Source organism: Panthera leo, chromosome E1, assembly GCF_018350215.1.
Source record: "Panthera leo isolate Ple1 chromosome E1, P.leo_Ple1_pat1.1, whole genome shotgun sequence".
In the NCBI taxonomy this organism is placed as follows: domain Eukaryota; kingdom Metazoa; phylum Chordata; class Mammalia; order Carnivora; family Felidae; genus Panthera; species Panthera leo.
The window spans coordinates 836,176-854,926 of record NC_056692.1 but is presented as its reverse complement, the minus strand read 5'-3'; the positions used below and the strand labels follow the sequence as shown (position 1 = coordinate 854,926).

General features: G+C 65.5%; 2 protein-coding genes across 3 annotated transcripts; one reads left to right on the top strand and one right to left on the bottom strand.

The window, feature by feature from the left end:
* Positions 1–516: 516 nt before the first annotated feature.
* Positions 517–8,187, bottom strand: AIPL1 (aryl hydrocarbon receptor interacting protein like 1). The gene is made up of 7 exons (XM_042916100.1): positions 8,154–8,187; positions 7,598–7,695; positions 6,881–7,060; positions 2,922–3,110; positions 1,666–1,842; positions 1,187–1,328; positions 517–759 (listed from the first exon to the last, which is right to left on the bottom strand). Exons 2-7 carry the CDS (start codon positions 7,691–7,693, stop codon positions 557–559), a joined length of 987 nt encoding a protein of 328 aa, XP_042772034.1. The 5' UTR covers positions 7,694–7,695; positions 8,154–8,187; the 3' UTR covers positions 517–556.
* Positions 8,188–11,407: 3,220 nt separating this feature from the next.
* Positions 11,408–16,749, top strand: PIMREG (PICALM interacting mitotic regulator). 2 transcript variants are annotated; one of them, XM_042915838.1, is made up of 5 exons: positions 11,408–11,605; positions 12,737–13,068; positions 14,547–14,842; positions 15,208–15,291; positions 15,832–16,749. In XM_042915838.1, exons 2-5 carry the CDS (start codon positions 12,772–12,774, stop codon positions 15,869–15,871), a joined length of 717 nt encoding a protein of 238 aa, XP_042771772.1. In that variant the 5' UTR covers positions 11,408–11,605; positions 12,737–12,771; the 3' UTR covers positions 15,872–16,749. The 2 variants fall into 2 exon arrangements, with proteins under 2 accessions (XP_042771772.1, XP_042771773.1); XM_042915839.1 differs by lacking the exon at positions 11,408–11,605 and adding an exon at positions 12,237–12,293.
* The last annotated feature ends 2,002 nt before the right edge of the window (positions 16,750–18,751 follow it).

The following is an 18,751-nucleotide window of genomic DNA, read 5'->3' as shown; positions in this document are numbered from 1 at the left end:
AGAATTCTAGAGGAAGTGGATGAAGCAACAAAAATAACCAGGGGAGGTCGGGTGGCATTGAAGGCTGTGGGAGGCAGGGGAGGCCAGGGAAGTGGGGGAGGCTGGGGAGTCAGTGGAGGAGGGGGGCAGGAGGAGGCCAGGGGAGGCTGGGAGTCAGTGAAGAAGGGGAAAGGAGGAGGCCGGGGGAGTCCAGAGGAGGCTACAGGAGGCCAGGGGAGCCCAGAGGGTCAGTGGAGGAGGGGGCCGGGAGGAGGCCAGGAGGAGGCCAGAGGTGGGGGGTGAGGCAGGCAGAGGCCAGGAGGGGGGTGGGAGTCAGTGGAGGAGGGGGGCAGGAGGAGGCTGGGGGAGGCCGGAGAGTCAGTGGAGGAGGGGGCCAGGGGAGGCCTGGGAGGCTGGGGGAGGCCGGAGGAGGCTGAGGGAGGCCAGAAGTCAGTGGAGGAGGGGGGCAGGAGGCCGAGGGAGGCCAGAGGAGTCTGAAGAGTCAGGGGAGGACGCGGCCGGGGGAGGCCGGGGGAGGCCGGGGAGGCCGGGGAGGCCCGGAGGCCCGCTCCCTGGCCTAGCCCAACATGTTCCGGCAGCGCAGCCGTTCCTCCTCCCTCTTCTCCTCCAGGCGGCTCTCCAAGAGCCTCAGCTCGCGGCGCACCGCCTTCTGCATGGACGGCTCCAGCTCCAGCACCTTCTGAAGGTCCGCCCTGGCCTCCGCCTCGTTCCACACCTCCGCGTGGGCCCGGGCCCGCACGTAGTAGGCCTTCACTATGCCTGAGGGGAGGATCATCGGGCCGCCCCGGCCGCCGGGGCCTCAGAGGCCGAGCCTCGCCCGCCCTGAGCCCGGATCACGAGCCGTGCCCTCCGTGTCCGCCCGAGCCGCCGCCTCGGTTTCCCTCCCCAGACCGCGGGCCTCGGTGGGGGGGGGGGGGGGCGGGGGGGGCCTCTCCCTGCCCCCTCCCGCCCCCCCTCCCCTGCGGCCGGCGCTCGCTCTGGGCTCCAAGTGAGGCGAGGCGAGCGCCCGGCCCGGCGCGCAGTAGGACCGCGAGGCTTCCCCGACAAGCACCTGCTACGGGGCCCGGGCCCCGGAGTCGCGGGCTCGCGAGCCGCCGGGTCGCCCGCCCGACCGGGGACGGGACGCGTCGCGCGGCGCGGGACCCCTCCCGCCGCGGCCCCGCCCCCCGCGCACGCGCACGCGCACCTGGGTGGTGGCGCAGGATGTCGCTGGTGTGCTCCAGCACCTCGTAGTACTCCTCCTTCTTCAGCAGACACTGGCAGTAGTTGAGGGTCAGGGTGTTGATCAGCTTCTCCAGCTTCAGCCACTGCACCTCCCAGGGCTTCTCCTGCCCGGGGAGCGCGTGCGCCGTGAGCTCGGGCCGCCGCCTGTCCCCTCCCCCCAGCCGCCTGCCCCCTCCCCCCGGCCGCCCCCCCCCCCTCGGCGGCCTGTCCCCTCCCCCCCAGCACCCAGCCGCCCCCCCCCGCCGCCCCCCCCTCGGCGGCCTGTCCCCTCCCCCCAGCCGCCTGCCCCCTCCCCCCGGCCTCCCCCCCCCCTCGGCGGCCTGTCCCCTCCCCCCCTGCTCCCAGCCGCCCCCACCCTCGGCGACCTGTCCCCTCCCCCCCAGCTCCCAGCCGCCCCCCCCCCCCCCCCCCCCCGCGCCCGCCCTGCCCGCCGCCTCCCACCTTGGTCTGCAGGTTCCGCAGGCACACGATGGCCTCCTGGTACTTGGTGGAGGCCTCCTCGTACCGGCCCAGCTTGAAGAGCCGGTTCCCTTCCCCGTGGAGGACGGGCACCGCCTGCAGCTTCTCCTCGTTACTCAGGCTCCACGTCTCCCGCCGGTACTCGCTCGGGGCCTCGACCTGGCCCCAGAGCGGCAGGCGGGTGAGGCGGGGACCGGGGTGCCTGCGTCCCCGCGGCTGGGGAAGCCCCTCGGCCTATTCCACGGGGAGGGTGGGCCGGGCGGCAGAACCGTGCTCGCCAGACACAGCCACGTACACGGGGGGCCTAAATCAGATCCTCTGTGCGATCAGGGAGAGACAGCCCTCTGTCAGTCAACACACCCGACTTCAGTCTTCAGAAGATCGTCAGGACACTCATTTGGCAGAACTACACGCTTTAGTGCCATCTGCCGGGTAATCGTCATTCTAAAGGTTCCCATATACGGGGTCGGTGACGAGCACCTTGGAGGTGATGCCCTTGTGCAGTGGAGAAACCGCACAACTGTCCTAGCAGGCCCACAAAGACCCTCCGCCGACACGATTCTCTTATTTATTTGTTCATCCACATAGCCCTCGGGCTGAACCTCATCCTGGGCCATGAGCTGAGTCCCTACCCGGGCTTGACCCTCTCCCGCCACCCCACAAACGCGAGCTATCAGTCACTCTGGGGTCTGGGTGAGAAGGTGTGGGCAGTTCTGTTCAGCCTCTCCCACTGCTGGAGAACCAGGTCTGAATCCAGGACCCAGGGGACTAATTGGAAACCACTGGAAACAAAAGCACAGCCCAGAACCAACAGAAGTAAATGCCTCCGAAGTGAACACCAGTAACTCCCCAAAGAGCTGGTCTCAGATGGGCTTTTGGTACTTTTGGGGGTCAGATTCCACTTTTGCTGGGGTTTATGAACCCTCTTGTGCTCTAAAGAGAAAGCAGGTGATGCCCAGTGACCAGTGAGGTCAGGCTCCCTGCGGGCCCACTCCCCCCGGGGCACAGCTGCCCTGAGGCTGGGCCAGCCCCCTGCCCCTTTCCCCCCCCCCCCCCCCCCCCCCCCCCCCGCCCCTGGCATCCCTGACCTGCTGCCCCTCCCCTGCCCCATGCACCTGCCCCCCTGCCCCTCTCCCGACCCCCGCGCACCCCCCTCCCCCCCATACCTGCCCCTCCCCCACCCCGGGGCGCACCTGCCCCCCCACGCACCTGCTCCCCCCCCCCTGCCCGGGGCACACCTGCAGCAGCTCTATCACAAAGATCAAAGGCTGTGGCTCCTTCTGCAGCTCGTCCAGGTCCTCGTAGCCCAGCGTGTGGTACGCAAACATGTTGGCCAGCCCGCACGTGTGCACGTGCCACTCGGTGGGGTCCTTGCCCTCCGCCACCTGCCGCAGGCTCCGGGACAGGATGGGGTAGACCCCTGTGTGCTGTGGGGAGAGACCACGGTGGCTTCCGGCCCCAGAGAGCCCACCTCTGGGTCCGGCCACCGCCGCCATCAGCCTGCCCGTGGCTGGTAGTACGCGTTGTCCCCAGCACGCCCCACCAATGACTGGGGTTCACTGTGTCCCAGGCAAAGTGTTCACCGGCTCCTTCTGTTAGCTGCCTCGGTCCTTAGATGACCCGGTGAGGGAGGCACGGCTATTATCCCCACTCTGTAGATGAGGAGACTGCAGCCCAGAGAGGTTAAGTAACTTGCTTAAGTCACACAGCTAGGAAGTGACAGAGCCGGGATTCAAACCCGGCCCCAGAGGACACACTCCCGCCACAGTGCCATGCTGCCTCTTGCTGGCCCTTGTGCTCAGTGCTGACGCATTTCTCTCCCAAGGAGACCTGAGCCCCTGAGTCTGTGACCCGCAGGGAGGGAGGTGTGGAGAGTAGGGGAAGGAGCAGGCTCCAGTGGCCGAGAGGGCCACGCTGATTCGCAGAGAGCCTGGGCACCACACCTGCCATAGGGGAGCTGTCGTGGGTTGCAGGGGGTGGGTACAGATCGCAGCTCATCCCAGCCCCTCCCTGCGCTGGGCACCGGGCTTGCCCTTCTGGGGGTGGAGGAGGCCTGGGGACATCAGCCCCTGGGGCCTCAGCTTCCCAGCTGTGAGCCCCTCTGCTTGGACCCGGTTCTGACACGGCCGACCTCCGGCTCTCTCAGGGCAGCTCCGGGAAAGACCCGGTGTCGGGGACTCCAGGGGCAGAAACAGCTCAGCTTGCCCTCCAAGTCACCAGCGTGGGGGTGAGTGAGGGTGACGGTCAGCGCTCCCCGCCCCCAGCAGCCAGGATTAACCCAGAATGCCCGAGGCTCCTTTGTGAGGGAGGTGACCAGATGGCAGTTAATCCCATGGGGATCAAGGCTGAACTAAAGCCGGGAGAGGCCCCAGGAGCAGCCGGCTGGGGGAGGGCCCATCCTGGCCCGGCAGGCGGCCCCCAGCTCACACGCCCTTCGTCCCACGAGTCCACGGAGCCACCGGCACCCTGGAGCCAGCAGACCCTCTGGGCAGCACGGTGGGGCTGGGGGTGCCGCCAGGAGCCAGGAGAAATCGGGAAGGATGGAGTCCCCGTCTGCGCCAGTCTTGTGAGGCCAGCTTGCCTGGCTGGGGACCGGCAGGACAGCTAGAGACACACGAGGGGCCCTCTGTGGGGCTCCAGCCCCGGGGACTGGGACCCAGGCTGCGACGGAGGCAGGGGGCCCCAGGACCCCTGCCCGTCTCTAAGGCTTCAAGGCCCGGGGCGGGTTCTTTCTGAGGGGCTGTGTCTACACTGGAGGCTGCAGACCGGTGGGCCCGAGGCCATATTCAGCTGCCAGATGGGTTTTGTCTTAACCCGCGCCTTGTGGAGTTTTTACCAATTAGTTCCCGACATTCAAGTATTGAGGGAGTCTGCATGCTAATGAAGATTTCTGGCTCATCTTAAAAACTCAGAATATGCAGCCACGCGGCAACCAAGGCGGGCGGTGGCTGAGGACAGGCTGCCCCCGTCGATCGGCCAGAGCGCCCGGCCCCTGGTGGAATCGGAGTTTGCAGCCTTTGGCCTCACACCCCACACTACTGGGCACCAGCACGAAATCCCACCTTGAGACCAGCGTCCTGCCCACGGTGGGGGTGAGGCGGGGAGGAGAGCTCTCAGGGCAGAGGCCCCCAGCTCCTCACTGACCCTGCCTCCCCTGAGTAGGGGGAGGTGAGGGAGGCGGGAGGCCCCCCCGCTCTTCAAAGCGAGAGCTGATGAGGGCTGTCCAGGAGGAGGGCTCTGCAGGGAGTGAGGGGCAGAGCCAGGCCCTCCTAAGTCCTCTGACAAACACACATGATGATCCCACCGATCGCTGAGTTGTTCCAAAACTCAGATTCTTTTTTTTAATGCTTATTTATTTTTGAGGGGGTGGGGGCAGAGGGAGAGGGAGACACAGAGTCCGAAGCAGGCTCCAGGCTCCGAGCCGTCAGCACAGAGCCCGATGCGGGGCTGGAAGCCACAGACCGTGAGATCGTGACCTCATCCGAAGTCGGGTGCTTAACCGACTGAGCCACCAGGTGCCCCCCAAAACTCAGAGAGATGGGCCCCAGGGAAGGGGCTAGGTAAATTAACCACGCCAAAGCTTTGCACACTTCCTGGCCCAGATGCCACCTCTCTCCCCACATGTAGACCTGGTGAACTCCTATTCATCCTTCAATACCCAATTCAATGTCGTCTTGAAAAAGTTTCCCCCAAGATCCTAAAGCAGCTAGTTGCCCGTCATCTGTGGCCCCAAAGCACTGTGCCCTCACTGACTCCCATCAGGGCACTGGCCGCCCTCCGTCGTAACTGCTCAAGTCTCTGCTCCTCCTCCAGACTGAGGGACAGAGCTTTGTTTCACCCCTAACACACGGCACAGTCCAAACCTGGTGCCCAGCGAATGTTCCCAGATAGATAAGCAGACAGACAGACCCATGAAGGGTGGATGCTTGATGCCCGGGTGCGGCGACGGAGAAAAGGGGGAAACGTCATTAGAGAAACCACCGTGGCACGTGCGTACGTGCGTGCACAATCATGGCGGCCGTGGGCCGGGAGGGGGCATGGCAGGCTGTCCCCGGGGCATCGAAGTCGCCAGCCTGCGAGACGCGCACACAGACCGCCCAGGACACGCAGAGCCGTGCCCGCGTTCGGGGCGGGGGGGGGGGGGGGGTAGCAGCAGCTCGGGGTTCTGCGCACAGCAAACCAATCGGCCAATCGAGGGTTCGTGGGCGCCCGGGTCTCCGACGTGAGCGAGCGTGGACCCTGCGGAGCACGACCCCGCTGGCGGCCGAGGCTCGTCCCACGCGCGCCCCCCCCCCCCCCCCCCGCAGTGACAGGTGCGCGTGCCGGAGAACCTCACCATAAGCAAAGCCGACAGATGGCATTTTAAACTAACGGAAGCCACAAAGCCGATTTTTTGAAGACCTGGCTCGTTGAAGACACATCTTTACACTCTTTCTACACATTAGGATGAGGCACAACACAGACGAGGGTAGGCAGAGGAGACACGCCCACCTGGCACCTGGCGGGGGGACCGTCGGGCGGGCGCCCCGAGCGGTCGACCCCGGCATTGCAGCCCCTGGCGGTCACTGCGGGGGGCGGGGTCCGGCCTTCCATCCGGATAAGCGGTGGGGGAACCAGGGGTCCCACCTCCACCCTGTCCCTTTACTTGTCTGACCCAGCCCAAGTCGCTCTTCTCGGCCTCTTCTGCTTCGTCTAAAACAGGGGAGTTCGGGGGCGCCTGGGGGGCTCAGTCGGCTAAGCGTCCGACTTCAGCTCGGGTCATGATCTCACGGTCTGTGAGTTCGAGCCCCGCGTCGGGCTCTGTGCGGACAGCTCGGAGCCTGGAGGCCGCTTCCGATTCTCTCTCCCTCTCTCTCTGCCCCTCCCCCACTCGTGCTCTGTCTCTCTCTCTCTCTCTCTCAAGAATAAACATTTAAAAAGATTTTTTAAGTGGAAATAATTTTACAAGGGTCACAGGAGTGGGGAGGGGGCAGAAAAGTGACCCGTGGCCAAAAGTCCCCAGGATCCAACAATGGTGTGTGGGGCATGGGTGGCCCTGGTCCCACATCCCGCCAGCCTGCCAGCCACCACGCTGACTGTCGCCCTGGGGCTTGCTCCTTGGGGTGACTCCCCACCTGCGCGGAGGAAGGCGACCCAGGGTTTTGTCTCAGCCCCGCTCCGCGGCCCCGCAGGAGCCCTGGCGGGCGCGCCTACTTACGATGGAGTCGCACCAGAACTCGGCCACCTCGCCGATGCGCATGGACGTCAGGAGCACCTCCCAGACCTCCAGCTTGAACATGTTCCCGATGATAATGTGCATGGGGTGGCCCACGCGCTTGCTGTCGTCTATCACGGTCCGCTCGTCGTCACATTTCGTGGTGCGGAAGTGGAAGATCACCTGGCGGCCGAGACAGGGACCCCGGGTCTAGACGCACCTCCGCGGCTCCTGCGGAAGCCCCCCCACCGACACTCGGGGGGGGGGGGTCCCCGGGGCTCAGCTCACGCAGCCCCAGCCAGAGCTCCCCCCGGGGGGCCGGGAGCCCACTCCCTCGCAAAGGACCCCGTCCCACCCTCTGGCAGCCCACGGGTCAGGAGCCCCTCGCTTACGTCAGCCCTGGATCTGCGGCCACAGACCCAGGGAAGCCCCCCAGAGATTTGTGGCCAAAACGATGACCGCCGAGGGCCCCTCCTTTTAACTCGACGTTTGGGGCTCCAGAAAACTCCCAAAGCCCTTCCCCTGCCCCACGCCAGAGTTTAATTTTCCAGCGTCAAAAGTGTCCCGTGAATGGGCACCAATCCAGAGGTCCCCAGGTGCTGAGGGGTCGACAATCCAGGGACGACGTGTCCGGCCGGGTTCTGACAAAGCCGGCCGTGGTTTCAGTGCGAAGGCTGCGGTGGGGGCCCCTATCTGGTGTGGGGGGCGGGGCCCACTCACCCGGGACCCCGTGATGAAGTTGGGGAGATCCCCCGTGCCTCCGTGCAGGATGGTTTTCCTGACCCCTTCCACGTTCAGGAGCAGAGCGGCGTCCATGGCTGCGGGTGAGGGAGGTGTGGGCTCAGGCACAGATTATCTCCCCGGACGAAGGCTTGGGTGGCGGAGACCTGGGGATTGGCCCGCAGGGGTGTGGGTGAGGAGTAGGTCGGTGGTGCCTCATCCCTGCTCCTCACAGCGATGTGGGGGCCCCCGAACCCCCACCGTTGGTTTCCTCCCACCCCAATGAGGGTTTTTGGGGGAGTGATGGTGGGGGGTTCAGAGCTGACGGCCAAGAAAGGAATCTCGAAGACGTCTTTGGTGCAAAAGAGGTGATTTTGTTAAAGCACGGGGACAGGACTTGTGGGCAGAAAAAGCCGTATGGGGTCGTGCCGGGTAACTCATCGTATATCCTCAGGTTGGGAGGGGGCCATAAGCTTGGAGGAGGATGGCCAGCATACACTTGGGGGTTAAAGATAAAGGAGGTTTGCAAAGGAATTTTCATGTCAAGTAGACTCACAGGATCCTGGGGGGTCAGGACAATGTTGAGCCAAGATTCCCTTTTGCCCCCAGCAAAGTGTCATCATCCAGGCAGCTGAGCTCCTAGAGGGAGGTCACTCTGCGGGTTACAAGGACTTGTCAGTGGCTGTAGGCAGTAAGGCAGTTTAATTTCTCATCTGCCTTAGTTTCCCGCATCCCCATGGCGGCACTTAAACCCCTTTCCCCTGTTCTTGGGGAGCCAGGAGTGTGCAAGGATTATCACACATACTCCACTGGGGGGGGGGGGGTTACTCCGCCAGGGGCGGGGGGGGCTAGCTTGTACTTCGCCCCCAGCTCACCCCACTCTCCCGCTCCCTTGTCACCAAGAAGGAAGAAAGCCGGCTGGAGCTTTCCCACCAAAGGGGAAGAGGAGGGGAGACCTGAGCCTAGGGCTCCTCGGTCCCTGCCTGCCTTCCCTTTCCTATTTCCTCCTCCCCTCCCCCCATACTCTGCACACCGGAGGATGTGACACTGGGAGGGCAGGGGAGGGGAGAGGAGCAGCCGTCTGGCCTGGGTGGCTCTAGAACGGGGTGAGAGAAGGGTGCAGGTTTGGGCAAAGAGCCTCTCTCAGCCCCACTTCAGCCTCCCCTACAAAGTCTGGCTGTGGGGAGCGGGGCTCTCCTCTCCCCTTTGGAGGGCCTCATCCCTGCGCCCGGGACCCAGGTGGAGCTCCGTCCCTGCATCTGGGATCGCCTTCTGGTCTAAAGGGACAGGGGGCCCGAAAGCTTGGCACTTGGCGCCACCTGGTGGCCAGGCAGAGCTCCTGCGCCCCGGCGCAGGGTCTGCCACCCTTCCTAACTCCATTCATTTTCCAGACTGAAATGGGAAGAGCCACCTCTCCCACCTTCCTCCCCAGGAAGTTGAGACGTCTCCCTGGAGCAGTAGGTGGGACCCCACACCCAGCACCCCGGAAGTCTCCCGTGAGGAGCCATTGGCACAGAGGGGGGCTGAGCCTGAGCCCCCAAACCCAGACGGGGGCGGCTGGATCAGACCTCTCCAGGACCCCTCCCTGGGTGCTCAGTCCTCCAAGGGCCCAGACCCGCCCTTCTCTGGGGGGTGGGGGTGGGGTGAGGGTGCAGGGGTCCTTCCCCTCTGTCCCATCCTGCTCTAGCCACACAACAGCCTGGAGGGGTCTGCATGCACGGGGAGTAAAATGTATACTGGGTGCTACCACTGCTACGAAGAAAAGTAACATCGATTCCCAGACAAGTCCGGAGAGGGGGAGGGGGGCCGCGCCGGGTGGGGTGGGGGCCGCGCTTCCGGGGTCCTGGCATGCTGTTCCTTCCCCCCGACGGTGACGTGGGTGTTTGCATTCTAAGTACTTGTGATACTAGACTTAAGGTCCGGCGCTTTCCTGCCAGTGATAAGAAACGGGTCCCCTCACGTCCCACTGACCACGGCTCCGGGTGTGGAGGGTAGAAATCACTGGTGGCTGGGGCGGAGCTGAGAGATTTGGCCCCTTGTGGGCAGGGGCGGGGGTGAGGGAGGTTGATGAGGCTGATGCCAGAAGATCAATCAAGCCGGGAGGGGCTCAGGCCGCGGCTTCCAGACGGGGCCCCCCAGCCACCCCTTGTCCCCCCAACTAACCTCCTAATGGACTTCGTTTAGAGGCAACTCTAACCCCACCCCCTCTGAAAATCCAGCAGCGGCTTTCCACTGCCCTCAGGAGGCGCCCCAACCTCCTAGGCTGCATGGTGGGGCGGCCCCTGCCTCCGGCCACTATAGGGAGGGGTGGCGGGGGGGAGGGCACCCTCTGGAGTCACCCTGGCCTCCTCTGTCCTGTTCTCTGGCCTCCCAACACCAGCCTTTGCGGACCCCTCTGTGGGAACGCCTCATCCCCGCACTCTGTCGTCCCCTGGTTCCTCAGCGAAAGCGCCACCTGTCCCCAGCTCATGTGGGGCGCCCTGTCCCCCACCGCCGCAGGTCACATTCCTGGGAGTTTGCGGTGGCCATTCCATAGGCCAAGGAAGCGGGTAGAACTTCTGCTGTCGGATGGGGAAGCCGGCAGGACAGGGGAGCCCCCAGGACGGGGGAGCCCCCAGGACGGGGCAGGCGGAGCTCCCCCTCAGCATCCACCCTCCTCCCCAACAGAGGCCAGGGTGGGGCTGGACCCCAGCAAGCCTCCGCCTGGGACAACTGACAGCGTTCTCTCCTTACAGGGAGGAGCAGGGGCCCCTGTCCCCGCCACCCCTGCACCAGGAGCCTGCTCCCCTCAGCACATCCTCCCCCTCCCACCCCCTCTCCCCACCAACCCCCTGCAAGGCAAGAGGGAGCCTCCTCATTCAGAAGAAAACGTTTCTTCCTCCTTCCCTCGTCGCCATGGCGACTGCACTCCAGCACCCAGGCTGCGGGAGCTGTTCCGAGCCCCCGAGGGCAGGGAAGGGGAGGGTCTGGTCGGGGTCACCCAGGCTCTCCGGAGCCTCCGGGAGGTCACGTGTCCCAGGGTTAAGCATTCAGGTTTTAAAGCCAGACATCCAAGGGCTTCGGTTCCAACGCGGACTGTCCCTCTGTCCCCAGCAGACACTTCACCCTTGTGGGTCTGTGTCGTCTGTAACGGGGACGGAAGTAGCCCCGACTTCAGACTGGAGGGCTGAGGAAGGAAGGGTGAAGACAGGAAATGTGCCCGGCGTGCGAGCTAAGTGCTGGACCAGTGTGAGCCGTCCTCTGACGCCCGGGACACACGGGGCACTGTCACCGGCTCGGACAGGTGTGACGAGAGCGGGTCTAGCCGGAGAGACTGTTTCTAGGTGTTTCTCCTGCACTGAGTCTCTTCCACACGTGTGGCGTAGTTTTCCTAAGAATCACCACTTTTGCTCCCCCCCCCCCCCGTCTTTCACCGGAAAAGGGCGTGAATTAAACCTCCTAAATATGACCAACACGCACAACTGTCCTGAGCGGGCAATGATCCAGCTCGGGGAACCAGCGAAGGGGAGCAGAGCCCGGGAGCCCCGTCGCCAGCTGCCAGTGGTGTTCTTAAACGACAAAGTAGCAAATTAACAAATCAAAGCAGGTCACACAGAGCCCAGCATTGTTTCAGGAAACCAGTTTCGGTTACACGTCTGTGTGTGGGAGCCGGACGACCGACCGCGGGCGCTGGTCCCCGCCCCCCCCCCCGCCCCCCACACGCTCAAACATTCTTGGCTCCCTTAGCTCATCCTTCAGGCACGAGCTCTAAATGACACGATGTTGGTGTCATAATTTTCCTGGATTATTGATGATGCGGCTCATTGACGCCCGTCTCTCCCCACGCACTGGATCCGAGGGGGTGCTGGGTGCCTGGACCCGGGTCCCGGACCGTGGGAATCCCGCCACCTACTAACTGAGGGAACTGGGGCCCGACCCAACCCCTCCGGACAGCGGTTTCCCCATCTGCTAGGCTGCCATCGGGGCCCAGCGAGTTCATCATAAAAGGACTTAGCACAGCAGCACCTGGTGCGTGCAACCCCCCTAGCAGAGAGGAGTGGGTGGGGTCACCCAGCCGTGTCGCAGTGAAGGGCAGAGCCACAAGGAACCCACCGGCGGAGACCCCGCCAGAGAGGGGGGCCCGGTGAGGTCGGCAGCAAGGGACCCGAGAGGGGCGCGGGCCGGGCTGCCCTGGGGTCTCCAGAAAGTGGGAGAGGGCTTTCCAAAGGGCGGGGTTTGGATGCCCCACTGGAGACGGGAGGCGGCCTCGTCGCGGGAGGACCGGGAGGTGTACCCTGGCCTGTCCCCGCCCCCAGGATCTTCCAGGGTCCAGAGTGTGGGTGCCGAGCGTGGGGACACAGAGGGAGTGTCTGAGACCCACGGCCGCGGGGCGCGGGGCCGAGCTCCCGGCCCCGCGCCTCCCGACCGAACCCGCTGGGCCGCGCGGCGGGGCGCAGACCGCGGAGACAAAGGGGCGGCGCCCGGCTGCGCCCGCCCGACCGCGGCCCCAGCACGAATGGGGCGGCCAGCCAATCGGAGGGCAGCATTCCCGCCGCTAGAGCGCGGGCCAATCGGATCCCGGGCGCGGCAGCGCTGCGGGGACGCGGCCAATCAGCTGCGAGGGCCGGCCAGGGGGCGGACCCGCGCGGAGTTTCAAACCCGCCGGGTGGGCGCGGAGCGGCTGCTCGGGGCTGCGGCCTGCGCCGGGGGCTGCCGGGTGAGCGCAGTCCGGGGCCCGGGGGCCCGGGGACCCTTCTGTTCCGACGGGACCTGCGCGGAGCGTGGGGGTGGGGCGGGTGTGCCAGTCAGGATGGGCACGCAAGCGGGGGGCGTCTGGGGACTGCGAGCTGCAAATCGGGGGGCTCTGGGCGACGGGAGAGGGCCCCGGATGGGGGGGCCCTGGCCAGCCGAGGCTCGGCGAGGCCCCGTCCTGACCCTTGCTTCCCTCCCGCCTGAGGCAGAGAGCTGGGAGGGCTGGGTGGGAAGATGGACACGCAGCTGTCGTGGACAGTGGCCGCCAGGGACCGCGGGAAGCAGCTCCCTTCCCACACCCGCCGCTGCCACGTGCCCCCACGCCCAGCCCGGGCGACCTGTGTCTCCGTGGAGCCTGGGAGGGGGAGAGGGGATGGCTTGCTGACCTGCTTTTGACCTCCTCCCCAGGATCTGGTGGGCTGAGCAGACTCCCGACCGGGCAGATGGCTTCTAAGTGGCCGGGCGTGGGGGTCTCCGCGCGTCGGGGGCCGCTCCAGGAGCGGGAACAGCTGGCGGAGGAGGCGGAGCAGACTGCGGGCGGCCATCCGGAGCCCTCCAGCGGGGCCCTGGGCTCCCTGTGCAGACACTTCCAAAGGAGGCTGCCCCTGAGGGCAGTCAGCCGCAACCTCAACCTCGGGGCGGGGCCCTCCTGGAAACGCCTGGAGAACCCAGAGCCGGCGCAGCAGGGCCTCCAGGCTGCGGCTCGCTCAGCGAAGAACGCCTTGGGCTCCGTGTCCCAGGTAATGCCCACGGGCCCTTAACCCAGGGCTTCCTCGGTGCCCGCAGCCGGTGCCTTCAAGGGGCCCCTGAGGAGGCCGACCCCACGAAGACGGGGACTTTGGTGTGTCCTCGCTGTGTCTCCTGCCCTCAACCAGCCGTGGGACGAACGGATGGGAAGGGCGTCCTGGAGGCCAAGCGGAGCCTCGCGGTATAAGATCCTAGAGCTGTGGTGTCACAGCGTAGCAAGCATGGGCGTCACGGGGACACAGCAAACACAGCGAGGCTTGCAGGGGAGGCCACCCCGCGGAATCGCCCAGGAAGGGGGAAGGAAGTGGGGGGAGAGCGTAGGGCAAGGGAGATGGCGTGGGTGCAGATCCAGAGCGGAGGGAGCGTGGTCTGGGTGGCCAGAGGACAGGGAGCCAGGGGGGGAAGGGCAGGCGTGCCGCGTGCCGCGGGTGTTTGGTTAGACTCTCCCAAGAGCCACCGGGGGCCAGTGGGGAAGGTTTTCAACCTGGTGGGAATCCAGTCCGAGGAGCATTTTAGAGCTCGTTCCCCGGCCGCCCGGTGGAAAGGGGGTGAGAAGCATTCGCCACCGGGGGGCCTGGGGGCCTGGCCTGGCAGAGGCGTGGACCTCGAGAGGTGCTCAGGAGGTAGGTGTGCGAGGATTTGTGTCAGACGACACGTGTGGGCACAAAGACGCCACATGGGCAGGTGTGAGGTGCCTGGGGCCTTGCAGGTGAACGGGTCCTCCAACCCGAAAATGGGGGCAGGGGTCCCCCGGGAAGGACCGACGTCATGGCGAGCGAAAGCCTCCCAGGAGAGAAGGGGAGCGGGTACCTCCTTGGTGTCAGGCTGGGAATCTGAACCTGTTTACAGACCCTCTGCTCTGGGGTCTCTGAGCCGAAAGTCAGTCCCCGACTAGGAGTCCTGGGACCGCCTTTGTCCCGAAGGGATCACGGAAACACAGGTGCGCCCGCGGCCACATACCTCGCCAAACGTAACTCGTCCCGGCCTCTGGCCTCTGGTTTGCCTGGGCCGACGTTCTGGCCTCGAGGAGCCAGCACAGCCGCCCCAGCCGGTGGGAGGCGCCCAGGACCCCCACCCCAGGCCGTGAGGAACCCAGAGGGGCTTTGAGCCGCTCGAGTGTCGGGAGAGCTGCCCCTCGAATCCGCACCAGTGCGGAGGGCGACTTAGTGAGACCCGAGGCAGGTCCTGGGGGGCCTTCCAGGGGGCGCCAGGGTCTTTCCGTGTCCCGAAACGAGCGTGGACTCCACGAGCCGCTGGCTGGGCTGCTGACCGCCGCACCGGTGCCCTGGGTGGCCCTGAGCTGGCTCCCCGCAGCGGACTCGCTTCACAGGGACCCACGCACCCCCCTCACCCCTGGGGCTCCGAGCCGTCTGTATTTGCGCGGCTGGGGCGCTGAGGGGCGGGAGGGGCCCGGAGACTCTGCAGGAGCTCGTCCTTGGCTTTGCGCTCACCTTCCGTGGTCCCGTCCCAGAGAATCCAGGAGTCCTGCCAGAGCGGCACCAAGTGGCTGGTGGGGACCCAGGTGAAGGCCAGGAAGAGGAGAAGAGGGGCACAGACGGGCAGTCGTCCCCCCACCCACACCCCGGGCCAGAAGAGCCCCCGGCTGTGTGGAGCCGCCCCAGCCTCCTCAGCCCTGGGCCCGCGGGAGAGACCCTGTCACCGACTCTCTGGGCACGTGGGTCCCCGCGCCCACCCACAGTGGCGGTCCCGGAGGGAGCCCACCTTCCGGAGCCCCTACTCCTCAACGGAGCCCCTGTGCTCCCCCAGGTAAGAGGAGGGGTGCCTCGCCCCCAGATCACTAGCTGGGCCCCAGCGGCTTCCGACCCCTTCCTGGGGCTCCCCGGGGGCATCTGTGTCCTGACCCAACTCCGCCCCTGACGAGGGGGAACCGCAGGGCTCACCTGTGCAGGGTCCCCGGCCCTGGACCTGATGGGCCCTGAGCCGCGTGTTCGCTGCCGGGTGCTCCACGTCGCGCGGGCTGTCACCTCCTGGAGGGCAGGGAGGGCCCAGACAAGGTGCTCCCGGCCCCCTCGGGGCGTCTCCGGGCCTGCGCGCGCCCGGCCCAGCACCGGGCGGGAGGGCCTCGTGCTGCACGTTTCCGCCAGTCGCTGCTGCGGCTTTCCTCCTTTCAGTGAGTCTGACAGTGACCCGGAGGGACTTCAGCACCTCCAGAGGCTGTCCCGGCAGCTGGACGGGGCCATTGTGGCCGAAGAGAGGTGAGCCGGCGGTCATGCTTCAGAACGGAAGAGCTGAGGGGGGATCCCGTGCTCCTTGAGTCCTGCCACGTTTTTACACCTCTCCGACTCGGGCTCTGACCTGTGGTGTGACCCCGGCCCCGTCCCCGGCCCTCTCTGAGCCTCAGGCTGCTCACGTGCAACACGGGGGGGCAGAAAACATAGATCAGGATGGTGTCTGGAACGCATCCTGGATGTGAACGGCCCCCCGGGAACCCCACCAGGCCAGGCACCTGGGTTCCGGAAGACCTGCCCTTCCCCCAGCACTCCCCGTGGCTCCCCTGCGCCTGCCTGCCCATGGGATTGGGAAAAGGCCCGTGGCCACTCTGGAGCGGCTGGCGTGACTGCCCAGGACCCTCTGGAGGCGGGGCCTCGGTCTGCAGCCCCCCTAACTTGGGGCCTGTTCCCCATTCATACAAGGGCCCGGATGGGCTCTGGGGCGGGGCCCGGCCAGCTCTGACTGCGGGGTGGTAGGGCCCCTCCTACAGGTGACACCGGTCCCTCCCGCCCTCCCGTCTCCAGCGGCGACATGACCATGACCGTTTCTCTCATCCGTGACTGAGGACAGCGCCTCCAGGTTCCTCCTCCTCCTCCTCCTCCTCCTCCTCCTCCTCCTCACCACGAACGTGTGGAAGAACGTAGTCTTTTCTGGAAAATCCTGAAGAGCGGACGGGCCCAGCAGCGTAGGAAGCGTGTAGGTCTAGCCCACCTGCCTAGAGCCAGCCGACCTCACTGACCGCGTCCCCAGCCGGGCACGCCGGGCCCTCGGCGAGCCCCCTTCCGTCCCCTCGTTCTGGCGAAACCGCCCCCGCTCTGAGCTCAGCCAGGGGCACGAAGGGGGCTCCGCACTGCAGGAGGCAAGCCACGGCGGACACCACGAGCTCACAGCGGGATCCACGCGGCCCCACGGGCTCCCAAGGAGGCCCCGGGTGGGGACTCCCCCAGGGCCACGCCTGGTTCTGCCAGTGGCCACCTGGCCCAGCCTGAGAGTGACCAGGGGGACGGAGGTGGGGGGGGGGGTTCACTCTACTCCCCTTTTGGGCTCGGGGACACACCTGCACTTAGGCCACGTGGCAGTGTCCTCTCCAACGTGAAGGCGGAGGCACCAGAAGGGACTGGGGACCCAAGGGTGGGACCCCCGAGGGATCGTGCCCGGGCTCTGGGGAGCCCAGCCGCCGTCCCTTCTGCCCCCACCACAGCCCTGCAGGGAGGGATGGGGGAAGAGATTCCTGGCCCCGAGAGCCTGGGCCCACGGACAGCTATTTATGCTCAGCACGGGGGCCGGGGGTGTGCAGGGACGGGCAGCACTGTTGACTCGCGACTTCTGCGCTTGGCCAGTTATCTCAGAAATCTGCTGTGTCATTTTATTAGAAAGAAACCCGCGTGTGATTTCCCCGGAGAACACTGCTTTTTCATAATAAAGACCGCTTCTGCGTCTGACATCTGTTCTGTTACCCACGCGCATGCGCAGACACGTGTGCACACACAACCACACAGGCGCACACACCCCCTATGTGCCCGTGCGCACACACCTACATGCACGTGCGCACGCGTACATGCGTGAACACAGCCGTGCACGCACACACGCCCACTTGCACACACACACACATACACCCCCACGTGTGTGTGCGCGCGCACCCCCACTCCGGGCGACGGGTCTGCTTCGGGGCCGGGCTCCGCTCCCCTCGCCTCCCGCTCCTAGCGGCCGGCCCCCAGCTCAGGGAGAAGACACCCCGCACAGGGAAGGCTTCCCCGCTCCGTTCAGAACAAAGCACACTTTAAAGGCAAATCAGGTTTTTATTTCAGTGACAACGTTCAAGAGTTAAAAACCAGCTCACGTCAAAATCAAGACCAGTAGTAAAAATCTTTTAACCCCGTAGTGCTGTGTTTGTTGCTTTAGAAATCTGATATTTTACATTTCCTTTTCTAACGGATTTTGTACAAGGCAGCCGTGAGGAAGGGAATAAACCTTTTTCACCACAGAACCGGCTGCCACTGGCAATACTGAGAGTCACACATTTAGGAACAGTCGGACCACGGACAAGACGGGACGGGCTGCCACCTCGGAGTAAACAGAGGACAGGGGTTCGAGGGTGGAGGTCCCCAGGGGCGAGCCGTCTTGCCCCTCCTCGGTGACTCTGCTTCCCCGCCCTGGCCACCCTGGTGGGTTTCTCCACGGGAAGAGCAGGCCCCGGGCCGGGCCTCCCTGCGTGGACTTAACCCCAGCTGTGATTTTTAAGGTTCCCCCAAGCCCAGAGGGAGGGGAAGGAGCGAGGGGTTGTGTGTTTTGGCTGAGCCAGAGAACAGGTTTCCAGAGAACTTGGTGCCCAGACCCGGGGGATTCGGCGGGGAAGCTGGTTATTTAAGGCGGGGTCCGGCCTCGAGGCTCCTTCCCAACCAGGGCCCCCCCTCCCTGGCGGGGCTGCGCCCATGCTTAGGGAGGGTGTCCACGGGGAACCAGAGCCGCCTGCTTGGGCCTCTGGCTTTCATTTAAAAATGCACGCCCTGTTTTGCCTGTAGAACACTCCCAGGGTGCAGACCAGGGGCTCCAAAGTGGTAAAAACAGTTCAAAAAGCCTCCCCTCTTTCCGGGGACCCACGCCCCCGTAACCTCTTTGGAATACGGGGTTCCGACGCGATTTTCTGTGGCCCAGCACCCAGACAGGAGGGCCGTCCGTCCAAGTGCATAAAAACGGTCCACTCTTTTAAACGCATGTTTTGTGGAGCCCAAGGGCACGTCGAGATCTTCAGGAAAACCCCACGAAGCCAGAAAGGTAGGCCCCCCGAGACCCCCTCGGGGCGGGCGCGGGGGAGGGCGGCAGGCAGGCCCTCCGACAGGGACGGCCACCAGACAGGGAAGAACGAACATGCCACGCGAGAAACGAGGAGCTCTGATCAGGCGGGGAGAAGGATGCTCCAGGTTCCGGGAGAGGCGCACCGGGGACCGGAAGGGTTCTCTGGGAAACAGCCAGGCGGGCTCACGGACCCACTCGGGGCGGGGCGGCGGCACCCCCTCCAGGGAACAACGCAGCCTGCTCGTCTCCCTCCAACTTCAGCGCACGGACAAAACCGCACAAACCACTCGTCCGGGAGCGCGCGTTAACCAACGCCAAGGCGGAGGGGCGCTCGCGCGCATGCGCACACGCCCACTAACCCGAGAGGCGGGCTCAGGACTCCGCCTTTCATCTCCCCAATCGCAGGTGTGAGTCCTCCGGTTCCACAAAGGAGAGGGGGTGGCCTCCTGCCGGGTCCCACATCCCAGCTCCGGACCCCCATAATCACAGCACCCCCAGAACCCCAGCACCCTCAGAACTCTGCACCCCCGGAACCCCAGACCTCCAGAACCACGGCACCCCCAGAACCACGGGACCCCCAGAATCCCAGACCCCCAGCACCCCCCCAGAACCATGGCACCTCCCAGAACCCTGGACCCCCAAACCACA